Raw genomic sequence first — 13607 nt, 5'->3', positions numbered from 1 at the left:
AGTTCTACCTACTAGTAAATAATCAGTGCACAACTTGATATTTTATATGGTTAAAGATATGATTTTTGTTAATATTGTGCTGTTAGTTTCAAGAAGTCTGTTTTGTTATGAATTTTAATTTGAATGTGTTGTTAATGCATCATATTTAATAATAATTCAGAAAAAGTAATGATGTTTAATTAAAAATTGTCTTGTTATAAATTTTATAATAAGAAACCATTATAAGCACAACTTCATAATAGACAGATGTTGTATTGAAATGCAAAGAAAAGCAGATATCACATTCTGTTGCCATAAAATTTAGCAGCATAAACTACGAAGAATATTTATATAGAAAATATATTTTTTACCAAGAATATTCTTTGAATTAAAGGATTTACTCTTTAAGGTTCAAGGCTCAAAATTCTTCCTAAAATTATTGCATTCTAGCACACAAAATAAAGCAATTATGAACAAATTAATAATTATTACTACATAGTTTGGAAAATTCAAATTAAATTATACAAATAATTAAATAGGCCTATTGTATAATTTGCTGCACAAAACTAATCCAATAAATTAACTAAGGTTTCTTATTTCCTGGTCTTTTGCTTGTCCCGGGATTCCAGGATAAAACTGAACTGAATCCCGGAATAGAATTAATTATTTTTAAGGTATACAAAATATCTTGAAATCAAATGATATAATTATTTTTCATTTTTTAAAGTAATTTTAAAGTTCTGTAACATCCAAAATCATATTAATAATGCTGTGTAAGGTCTATAGGCCTATAATAAAAATTACCTTTAAATAACGTAGAAATTTTCACAAATAGAAAAAAATTAATTAAAGTTTGCTGGAAACTGCATACAACAACAACAAAAAAAATGTTTTGAATTGAGTTAAAAATTAAAAAAATGAACTTCTAATTTAGAAGGTAATTTTCGTTTTTTAAATAAAATATAATACAAAATATTGCAAACTTTTATAAGATTTTAAAAAGCAAAGATGGTCAATACTCCGATAACTCACTCTAATTCTTATTTTAGTAATGAAAAGTCTTGCCACCGAGAATGCCCTTTCCGATTCAATTGATGTGATTGGAATAGTGTTTAATGCATTTAAGAGAAGACAGATATTATGTGTTTTTTCACCTGTAGCCTGGAAGATTTCGAGTTCGTTTTCGAGATTGTAGTACTTCTTTCGCTCTCTAGTATTCTTGATTTGTCTACCTTGGCTGCTTTAATAGCGGCATCAAGCTTAGAGCTCGATAATTCGGCAATTCATTTGGCTTTAATAATCAGGTTTATGAAGAAAAACTTCATACTTGCAGACTTTGTACTCGTTTGTATCCTTGCCCAATTTGCACAATCTGGCGTCAGGCATTTATTGAAGCTACTGGGCATGGTTAAAACTCAAGACAGCGTAAGCACAATTATTCCAGATATTACAGGTTCCGACAAGTAAAGAATTTTTATAGTCCTGCCACAAATAAGCTATATATTGATTATTGACCATTTGTGACATGCTATAACGAGCAAAAATTTAAAAAAAACTAATAGGTAGGTTTAAAATTAATAAATACAAATATATTCTGACAGTGAATGAGTTAATTATGCTTTCTATTTGCAAAATTCCTCAACCTTAACACAAAATAAGAAAAAAAGTGAATTTTTAAGAAATTTGCGGGATTTCCTGGGTTAAAAAAACAACCGGGATCCAGGAATCGCATTTGAGAAACCCTAAAATTAATGTAAAAATTTTTTAGTTAAAACAAAAAAAGCTTTAATTTAGGCATATGTTGTTGTCATAGGATACCACATATGTCATAAATCTGATGTAAGATGTTGATTAATAAAAATAAAATTGAAGTATTTGTGTGGATACCATGAATGAATTATTTTTAGTATGGAGCACTAATCAACAAACTTCTTGACATCCAAGAAATGTAAAATTTTTTTACAACAATGATGATCGTGCACCAATCAATTTAAGAAATGCACCAATTTTTTTTGCAAAAGATGAACTTTTTTAAAGTTTTTGACTGACTTTTTCATTATTATTTTATTTTTTTTGAAAATACAATTATATTTTTATGAGGTTTTAAAATTTATTATAAAATAAAAAATATTAATATTGAAATATATGTAGAAAAAAATGAAAAATGAAGGAAAATGATAGATAAAAATTTTATCATTTTATAAACATCTATTTATTCAAGATAATTCAGGAAGATTTTAAACAGTATATTATTTGCAATTTTTTCATGGAAACAATCAAATATTTTGTTTTAATTTTATGCTGATGTGAAATTTTATCTATTAAATAACACTGAAGAGTTTTGAAATAAAAATAACATTTCAACAAATGAACTAAGACAAAACTTTAAAAAGAATTGAAAAAGAAATTTCAATTTTTTTTTAAAGTTTTGTCTTAGTTTTCATAAAAATTGAAACTGTGGTTAGATAAGCAAGACTGGCTTGCTCTTAATTCAAGCTCATAACTATGTAAGTTGGCAGTGATGTAACGAGTGACTGAACTGATCAGGAACAAAGTAAACAGCATTTCAAGTTCACTTTTAAAACATATTGTTTCTCTGTGTTTTGGAAATTTTTCCAATTAATGTTTAAATGTTACTCTGTTTTATTGTAATGTTTTTGTGGTTATTGCAGTACTAACAGATATTGTTTTTTATTGCAAATTTTCCTGGGACTACTTTAATTTTCTCCAAAACTCATTTACATGATCAGACATATTCTACAACCATGTCCTTAAATAGAAATAATACCACGGAAGAAGTGCAAAAAGTGATGATGATTTTTAATGAGATGTTTAATCTCAATTACATTTCTGTTAATAGGTTTCTTTCACAAATTTCACAAACCTATATGTTCTTTCACATATTTCATCATAATAGTTTAATAATTATTATACTTAAGTTATTTTGACCTAATTAAAAATTATTTCAAACTAAATGAAATAATAAATACTTATAAGTTAAGAGGTTATATTTTAAAAAAGATAAAAGTTAAAACACTTGAAAAACTTCTCAAAAAAGCAACCACTAGAAAATATTCTTCTCAGTCTTTACTAGTTTTCAAAGAAACTTAATTAAAAACCATAAACTAAAACTTTCTTCTAACAAGGAACAAGCTTTATTTAATATTACCTCCAAATGGATTTTTCCCTGGCTATAACAGGGCAAATTAAGTCTTCTCAAAAATTGGTAAAGACTGAGAAGGATATTTTCTCGTGGTTGCTTTTTTGAGAAGTTTTTTAACTTTTCCTTTTTTTAAGATATAATCTTTTAACTTATACAATTCGCTGATTCCATTGTTTACATTTTTTCATAAATATTTTAAATAAATACTTAATTGCCATTATTGAAATAATTTTATGGTGCATTTTACATTTTATTGCAAAGTTTCTTTAGTTTTTGATAGGAAAAATATTTATATCTAAAAAGTTTCTTTCCAATAAAATTTTTAAAAATTTGTTAGAATGCTTTTGAAAATCTTTTTAAAATGTTATATTTTCAAAATAAATGAATTTTAAATTGTATATTACTTATATTTTGAAAATTATTAAATATAGGAGAATGGATGTGTCCAGTTGGAGAAAGTTCACGTGCTGGAGAGAAAAAAGCTCCAGAAATAGAAGAAGATGCAGAACCCAAAGGAGATCCAGAAATGGCACCACTTTATTTAAAACGTCTCTTGCCTGTTTTTTGCTTGACATTTCAACATACTATGATTTGTTCAGTCAGGTATGTTTAATAGTTTAATATTCTGTTTAATAGGTTTAGTATTTTAATTATAATATTTTGTGACTGGAGAGTTGGTAACTCTTTGATGCCTTATCAGGACTGACATCACCATGTCAGTCCTGATAAGGCATCAAAGAGTTCAGTCTAGTTCTGATCAAAGAGTTCAGTCAGTCCTGATAAGGCATCAAAGAATTCAGTCTAATTCGACATGGAAGCCGTGATGGTGAGTTTGTTGGGTTTGAAAGTAGATCGTGCAAACCAGGACTGCAGAGTTGGTTAAAAAAAAACTCAACTCTGACTCCTGATAATTTTAGCAGGCCGACTCCAGCAAAATTAAATACCAAGTCATTTTATGGGGGCAGAGGCACTCATAGGAGGGTACCCTAGTCTGAACTCTGAAAGGAATCTGGAGCATTTACACAAATACTTTTATAGTTAGTATTTTTAATATTTAACTTACATTAATATTTATTNAAATTCCAAACTGATTGGTTGAAACAAAAGGACAAGGCAGATTGTACAGTAAGATTATGGGCAACTGTACATTCAGACACTGATGTATTTTGCAAAGTATATAATGGCATAATACAAGTGAAAAAAGGTTTCCAAGCACTTTTTGATCATGGAGGTACTGCCAAACACAGACAAAAATTTACCTGTGCTTATGATCCAAGACAGTTATACCTGACATTGGTTGTACCAGGTGATAGTTTCCCGACCCCATCAAAATATGATGAAATTTCAAGTAATACTGATAATGGGAGTAGAGAAGGATCAGCAACTGTGAGTTTATATCAATATAATCCAAGAGATGCTGCATACCATGCAGAACTTGTATGGGCCATGAAAACAATATGTAGTAATTTGTCATTTGCTGCTTCTAATAATATGATTCCAACTCTACAAGCAATGCTTCCAAAAACTAAACTTCCTGAAGGAATATCAATGAGTGAGAAGAAATTTCACTATTTAATAACTGAAGCATTAGCTTCCTATTTCCAAAAAAAAATGCTAGAAGCAGCCCACTCTTCACTCTGGCCAGAAATTTCTCTTGACTTTGACTCCATGGCCCTGGTGCAAACAGCCGCATGTGCAAGCGATTGGATTTCAGATGGAGTGCATAGAGACAGTGCGACAGAAGTAGTGCACTCAGACTCCTAGGGTAACAACAAATAAATGTTTAATAATCACAGAAAAAAAAAAGATACAGGATACATATATTGTAATATCAGATTAACTGACCTATCTAACAGAGGTGGTTGTGTGAGAGAGTTTATGTTGGATTGCATGTTGAGATAAATATCTGATGGATTGTCCTCTTGTAACATTCCAACTATGAGAGTTTGTCTTTGGTAGTACAGTTCAATGATAGGAACTGTTTGGAAATAGGTGATATCTTGGGATGGAGATTTGACAATATCCGTTAGTGGAATAGGTGAATCTGTTCCTGGAGTAGGTGATATCTTCATACAGAGAATAGGTAAGTATCTGTTAATGTGACTTAGGAGGTTTTGAACTGACTAATATGTTTGAGATGCTGGTAACGACTGACTCATTTGGCTGTTTATTACAATATAAAAATTGGTAATGCACGGTTGAGAGGTCAACGGATCACGGGAAAGCATCGCTTTTGCCATCAAGAAAGTTTACCTCTAGATGTTCTCAGGTAGTAAAGAACCTTCCCAATTTTTTTTGACTTGCACTTCTAGTTAATTCTCCTTCTAGCAGAGTGCACGATTTCTTCTGTTTAAATTATTTTGATTTTCCTGCATCCTTGCTTTAAGAAAATTCAATTTTTATGAGCAAAACTTTTTCTTATTTAAGTAAAATTTATGATTTGATTTAAATTAAATCATGAAATTATTTATATAATGTAGAAATGACATAGCTAATTATGTAATNGAAATGTAATGACCTTAATGGGTTCAGGCTGGAGCAAAAATAGCATTCAATAAGCATTTTCTTCTATGTAAATTATTTTGAATTTACCTTTTCCTCACTTTAAGAAAATTTGATTTTACAACACAACACAAATCTTTTTCTTATTTAAATAAAATTTATAATTTAATTTAAATTAAATCATGAAATTATTTATATAATGTAGAAATGACATAGCTAATTATGTAATTGATTTTACATGAAGTTTTTCATTTTTTGTAAGTGAATAAAGTGTTTTTAATAAAGAAATTTAAATAATTGTGTACAAAATGGGCTTATATAGGCTTGGCTGAATATTATGTAATGGAAAGGGGAAATTCAAATTCAAAGACGTTAATAAGTCAGTGAATGATGTCATAATTGGTCAGGGAATGTCAGAATCAAAGATGGAATTACCTGTATGGACCCTGCATGTATGTAAAAAAATTGTTTATAAACTTAAAAAAATTCCTCTCATTAAAAATTTGGAAGCCAATGTTGAGTAGTTATATACTCATGCCATATTGTCATTATTAGCCAAAATCAAGTTTTTCAGAATTGTATTTCCTTCTATGGAGATTAAAAATGAGTATTCTAAGCATTCCTATGTTTTTGGCTGTTTTCTAAGAAAATCCCTAAAATTTCTTTGCAGATGAAAATGCCCTATGCCAAGGGATTAATATCTCAAGCTGACAACACTGCTGCTGCTTCTAAATTAAAATTAATATACAATGAAATTCCATTAACATGGCATTTGGTATGCCGGCAAACTCGATAAGCCAGCATGTTCCGCTCATCTTTGGGGGGAATTTCGTGCAGCGGGTTTCGTCTGTATTTATATGTAACTAGTAGTTAGTTAATTAAAACTAAAAATAATAATTAAATTTTAAAATATTTAACTTAAATTTAAAATTAAATTAAAATTTTAAAACTCTGTTCTTTATATTGAAACAAAAACTTAAACCATAGCTAAAATAAAATTCTAATTAATTAATTAATGTAAATTAAAATTGAAATCAAATCAATTGAAACATTTCATTTGGGAAGGTGCAGATAAAGTACTTGTTGGTCTTGATTGATTTGGTTGGGCCTATATTTCATGCAGGCAGAGTTGAGTTTCTGTTTATAGCACTTCTTTGTAAAGGGTTAGTTTCGGTTTTGGTAGTGATGGAACATTTTGCTTTTAATTAATATGTAAAATATATAGATAGATATAGGTAAAAGTATTCAAAGCACAAAGTAAGATTCTAGTTAATTAAGAGTGTTCTTGTTTCAAATCAAGTAAGGGTAGGTATAATCTGGAAAAATTGAAATGGTGTGTTAAACAATCATAAAAGATGGATTTGTATAGTTTTACATGCAAAGATATGTAAAATTGTGCCCAGGGAATAAAAAAAAATCAGAAAAAATTTCATTGTCCGACAAGTCGGCATATTTGTTAAATTAATATCGTTGTAACAATGTTGCTTTCTTATTCATCTGCAGGCAAAAGGTCCTTGTTATTTATGAAATCATTAATAAAATATTATTTTACTTATTCTATTTGAAATCTGTTTATTTTAGATTTATAAATTTATTTTTAAATTAATATTTACACATCTCGAAGCATTAAAAAAAGTAAGCGTTTCTGATCATGCTCATAAAAGTTTCATTTTCTGCTGCTTATCGTATGATTTTGTTCATAATAAGAATTGTTAATTTTATTTAAAATTACTATAATAGTCGCATTACAAAAATGGAAAATTTATATACAAATAAAATTTTGAAATACTGTACATTAAACTATTGAATTGTAAATATATTTTGTGTTGATCTAAATAATATACATTTAATGTTAATTTTTGACAAATTATATATATTTAAATGATCAAATAAAATTAGTAAAATATGCAAAAAATAATTTTCTAAGTATTGCTTTATTTTATTGGTAATTTTTTTTATTCTTCTGTTCTATTTTAACACGTGCAGAGAAGTGACCGATCATGTGGTCAACACGTGTTTACTCACTTCAGATTGTGATTGACCAATAAAAATTGTGATACCAACAAACTGTTGGTTTATAGCAGGTTTTAAGTTAGAGTATAGATGATGGATGTAATAGTTTGAATCCACTCAATATTACACCATCAAAGTACAAATTCCAAACTGATTGGTTGAAACAAAAGGACAAGGCAGATTGTACAGTAAGATTATGGGCAACTGTACATTCAGACACTGATGTATTTTGCAAAGTATATAATGGCATAATACAAGTGAAAAAAGGTTTCCAAGCACTTTTTGATCATGGAGGTACTGCCAAACACAGACAAAAATTTACCTGTGCTTATGATCCAAGACAGTTATACCTGACATTGGTTGTACCAGGTGATAGTTTCCCGACCCCATCAAAATATGATGAAATTTCAAGTAATACTGATAATGGGAGTAGAGAAGGATCAGCAACTGTGAGTTTATATCAATATAATCCAAGAGATGCTGCATACCATGCAGAACTTGTATGGGCCATGAAAACAATATGTAGTAATTTGTCATTTGCTGCTTCTAATAATATGATTCCAACTCTACAAGCAATGCTTCCAAAAACTAAACTTCCTGAAGGAATATCAATGAGTGAGAAGAAATTTCACTATTTAATAACTGAAGCATTAGCTTCCTATTTCCAAAAAAAAAATGCTAGAAGCAGCCCACTCTTCATTCTTTACAATTAGTTATGATGAAACTAGCAGTGTGGAAAGTAAGAAAGAGTTACAAATATTGATTTGGTTTTGGTCTGAGCAAAAAGAACAAGTTGTCTGCAGACACCTAAATACATGTTTTCTTGGGTGGGCAGACTCAGAACCTTGCATACATACATTATCAATGCTATTGATGATGCCAACCTGTCACTGCACAAACTTTTGATGATAGGATCAAATGGTCCTAATGTTAACCAAAAATTGTTATGACTTTTTAAGGAAGATGTACTGGGAATTTGCAAGAAAAGCCTTGTTGACATTGGAACATGTACGATTCATATTATTCATAACACATATCTTAAAGCATTAAGTGAACTGGGTGAAGATGCATCAGAACTTATTGTGGCAGTTTACAGATTTTTTGATGGATTGCCTGCTTTGTGGAAAAGTTATGAAGCTATGCAAGAAAAGCTCAAGTTGCCCAAGCATAAATTTTTAAAACACTCAACACGTTGGCTGACATTCCATGATGCAGCATCAAGGTTAATTGAGCAGTGGGAGAGCATAACTTATACTTTAATAAGTAGTACTCTTTCAAGTAAACAAAGCATAATGTCAAGCACTTTGCACAGAAGTATATCTTGTTTGTTGAAGATTCCTTCCATGAAAGCAGAAGTACTACAAGGCATTTCAAGTACAGAAATTTTCCCAAAATCCACATAATTTTTTCAAAGAGAAGAACCTCTAATATATCTCCTGTACAGCAAACTGTGGGACTTGCTTCTAAAGCTAGTTACTAGAATTTTGAAAGTAGATATTTTGAAGCTTGTTTTTTAGTCTAAGTCTGCTATACCTGATAGTTATGTATTAAATCCAAAGAAATTATTTGACAAGACAAATCTTTTGCCATTAGTGGAAATTATTTGCAGTGCTGAGGTTGCCAATGAATTGAGTAAATTATCTCAAAAAGATCAGTTGCATTTTTGCAGTTGCTTACAGAAACACTATGTTGTGGCTTCCACATATATGATAGAAAAAGCTCCAATTCAATGCAAACTGTTGAAATCATTGACATGTCTTCAACCAAGTAATATTAGTGAAAAAAGCACTTATAAGGATATTGTAAGCATTGCAAGATTTCTTCCATGTGGCATTGCTGAGGATACTTTGCAGGATGAGTGGCTGCTACTTCATTTTGACTGAGTTGAGTGATTGGACAGACTCAACAGATGAGAGAATTCATTATTATTAGAGTCCATTATTTTAAATTGGTTGACTCCGTTGGGAATGCAAGATATCCCAGTGTAAGCAAATTGGTGAAATCAGTATCGACCTTCTCTCATGGCAATGTGATGTGGAACAGGAATTTTCAATTTCACGCTGGGCACTTCCTCCTGATAGAGCATCAATGTCAAAAAAGAATGCCTAATTCACTTTTGATTGTTAAGGAGGGAGTAAACATGTATGACCAAAGCCACACCTTGTACTGTACCTATTATAAAGGATCTACTGAAATTAGCTGCCTCAGCACACAGAAATTATCAAGAACAATTGGAAAATGAAAAGAAGTTAAAAGAAGAAGAGAAACAGAAAAAAAGAGCAGAAGAAGAAGTACAGAAACATTTTGAAGAACATCAAAAGAAAGCTGTTTGTGACAAAGAAAAGATTGTCACTGCAGCAGAGTTTAAAACAGAAAAAAAGTAGAAGAAAGTGAAATACAAGACAGGCCAAGTTTTGTTAGAAGCAGCAAACAAAAAACTGGAGAAGGCCATTAATAGCAAGAACATGAATGAAATAGGGCAGCACATGTCATGCTTGTTAGTGTTAAGTGTTTAAAAGCAAGAGGAAGCAAAAAAGGAGGAGGCTGAAAACATCCAGAAAAATCGTAATAAAAGAAAATTATCTTTCATGACTGATTATTTACAGAAGCCAAAGACTTATTAAGTATTCATGGTTTACTGGAAATATTACAGTATATACAGAAAGTTTGAAATTGTATTTAACCATAACAATAAAAAACTTTTACTGCTATTTTGCTGATTTTTCCTTTCATGTTTTCACTTTGTTTTATCACTATTGCACTCACTTTTTACTCACTTTTTCAGAGGGAAAATGGACACTCTGAGGCCTGAAAGTGGCATGCTTACTTAGTGCTAAATCTTCTAGACTGAAAATGTAGTTCTGATATTACTAACTAATGAGCTTGATAAACTTTACATAAATAAATGTCCATTCAACAATTTTTGATTGAAAATAGTTTTATGCTGTAGAAACATTCATTATTGATTAGAAAATCTGACTATCGTAAGTTCTGAGTTTGTTGTAGAAATTCTAATATATAAATACGAGTATTAATCAAAATTGTATATTAATAAAAATTATAGAAAAATAATAATCAAAAGGAATTATTGATTTGTTCAAACACCATTATTCTCTAGGAATTATCAAATATTACAATCAAAATTACAATATTCTCGAAATATTGTAATTTTGAAATGCATCTGGGTAAAATAAAGTTGTTGATTGGCTAATATTTTTGGAGTCTGTGGATGTGATAATTTTTAGAGAATAACTGTGTTTGAACCAGTTATATATCGATATTTGAAAAATGGAATAGAAGTGAAAAGGTAAAAAAAGTATTTATATTAAGAGGAACAATCATTACTAAAATATGTTGAAATGTCTTGTTAATTTTCTAACAATTTTTTATTTTAGGAAATCTAGTCTGAATTTAATATGCAAGATGACTCATTATATACAACCTCCTTTATTACAAGAATTGTGTAATCCTAACACTGGTGTTCCTAATTTTGCTTCACAGTTAGTAGAAGTTATATCTAGTGTTTTGGATAGTGAGGTATGTTTTGAATTAAGTCATATTCTTTAAACTAATTTATGTATTTATGTAGGTAAAAAATCTCAATAGTTTTAAAAGCAAATGTGTTAATTTTAAGCTTTTCTGTAGAATTAATATACTGTATATGGAAGTAATGACTGCATGTGTAATAGACTTGATGAAGAATACGTTTAAAATATATAAATTGTTGTAATTATATTTAGAACTTATTTATTTACTATATTTAGTGTTTTAAATGTATTTATAACGTTTGTTGATTTCTCATTTTTATTAAAAAAAAAAAAAACATAATTTCATAATCATAATGTCTATCTCTAATGGATTACATCTTCAAATTTCTGTTTGTTATTTTTAATTTTATTACTATAAAGATAACAACAAATCTGTAAACATAATGTTTTTTACAGTTATTATTTTTTAAAATTTTATTTCATTTAATTGATATTAAATATATATTTTTTAAATTTAAATAAAATTTCAAAGAAATTTTGCTGTTTATTACTTTCCCCGCTCTGTTATGTATATAAGAAAGTGTGTTAGGGGATTGAGGCAGTTGGTCAAAAAAATGAACCCTTCAGATTTTTACATTTTTTGAACTTCAGACCTTGAAACATCAATACATGCAAAAATTTGGGGTAATTTTTGTATATATGGATGTTATTGTGTAGGGGGCACAGTTTTGTTCACCTTTTTAAAAGCTTACTAACTCCTGTGCTTTCTGTTGAAAATTTCTGAAATTTTGCAAGGAGGTTTGTTTGTTAAGTGATTGATGCCATTAAATTTTGGTGATTAAAGGTCAAGGGAGTGGGGAGATAAAGGGAGATAAAGGAGATGTGTATCTCTAGTTAGGTCAAACTTAATGACAATTTTATTCATGATTAGAATTCAGTTTTTTTTATAAAATCCATCTCTACCCTCAAAATTAAGCTTTTTGCCATTTTATAATAATTGAAAATATAAAAAGTTTTTTTAAAATAAAATATAACATATGGTGCCACCAAATGTTATTGGGAATGTGAAGCAACTCGTGGCTGGAATTTTTTAAAATATATGTTACTAGATCAGTTTAAGTATTTTTATTGGTTATCCATATTTTTTTAACATAATAATATTAATAATAAAAGTTTAAGCCTAAATTTTTTAAAGATGCAATTAAGAGCAACATTTATTCAAATTTTATTCTATAACTGAATATAATAATGCAGTTCTGTAATTCAAATATTAATTAAAACTAAAAGACAGTGGCGTGTCGTTCATGAAAGCTGCTGAAGCGCTGCTTCCCTTGTATTTTCTATGATATAAATACATATTGTGTGATTATTTTCATATTTTAATGTACTTTGAATTTCTTAAAATTAATATTTTATTATAACTGCATTATGTATTGTATTACTAATTTTTATGTATGTGAAAAATAATGATAAGATTGCTATTGTATATTCGAATTAAATTCGTTTATGTATATTCCCAATGGAAGTGGTGTATTGTTGAATACGGGACAGCTTCCAAGCGAAAATATTTGAATCGTGTAAAGCAGCCAGATTATATGCATTCATGCATGCACTTTACAGAGCACCAACCTCTGGTGATTTAGCTGGTGGATTCTACACACCAAAATATTGTATAATGCTTCTAATGATTTTATCTAGGTCTGGCACAGCTTCCCTATCATTAAATGTTACCACCTGCCACTGCTAAAAGAGTACTTTTTGGATAACATCTGATTGGATAACTTCTTTCATCAGTACAATAAAATCCCTGCAAATGTTTTTGCAATTCATTAGGTTGTTGTATAGAACTGATCATAATTATCTATAAAAAGAACAGTTCATTCATTAACCCGCAATTGTATGCAGAAGCAGTGATCTTTCCACACGTACTAGTTTTTCATGGCCATTTTTCACCAAGTTGACTTATGTAGCTGTGCTTTCATGATATCCACATGTTACTTTATAAAAATTTCAGTTGAAAAATTTTTTCACTAATCATAGGCCCTCAAAAAACTTAAGTAGAAAATTGCTGCCTTATGAATGTGATTGTGTACAATTTTTTTTCATTGTCACACAGTTGTGGAAATTTTCCATTCTGACATTATTTTTGGTGACCTGATATCATCAAAAATGTTACAAGTCTCTCGTGATTGTCACAAGAGATAATCATGACATCATGAATGTTTGTCATCTATACATGATGTAATGATAGTCTGCAAATCATTAAGACCTTGAATGCATAAAATTGAATGCTATGACTTTCAAAAATTTAAAGATTTTTATGGATGAAAAATGCCTGAAAAATACATAAAATTATTTTCTGGTTCTTCAGAGAAACATCTTAGCACTCCTGTCTTTTATTTCCAGTTGAATTTGTTTGCAAAGTTTGAAGGGATTCTGGTCAAATATATTGTTCTATAAAC

At 29.2% G+C, this 13607-nt stretch overlaps 1 protein-coding gene across 1 annotated transcript in view; it reads left to right on the top strand.

The window, feature by feature from the left end:
* LOC111619223 (E3 ubiquitin-protein ligase HECTD1-like) overlaps positions 1-13607 on the top strand; it is a 202998-nt gene that overhangs the window by 46680 nt on the left and 142711 nt on the right. Inside the window, exons 9-10 of the mRNA XM_023360909.1 lie at positions 3574-3745; positions 11053-11194. Of these exons, the coding sequence (XP_023216677.1) occupies positions 3574-3745; positions 11053-11194 (314 nt within the window). The remainder of the gene's footprint in view (positions 1-3573; positions 3746-11052; positions 11195-13607) is intronic.

This window comes from Centruroides sculpturatus, unplaced genomic scaffold (genome assembly GCF_000671375.1).
Source record: "Centruroides sculpturatus isolate CEXI.00-Female unplaced genomic scaffold, Cexi_2.0 scaffold114, whole genome shotgun sequence".
Taxonomy (NCBI): domain Eukaryota; kingdom Metazoa; phylum Arthropoda; class Arachnida; order Scorpiones; family Buthidae; genus Centruroides; species Centruroides sculpturatus.
The sequence above is the reverse complement of the archived record's forward strand: the minus strand, read 5'-3'. Positions and strand labels throughout refer to the sequence as shown.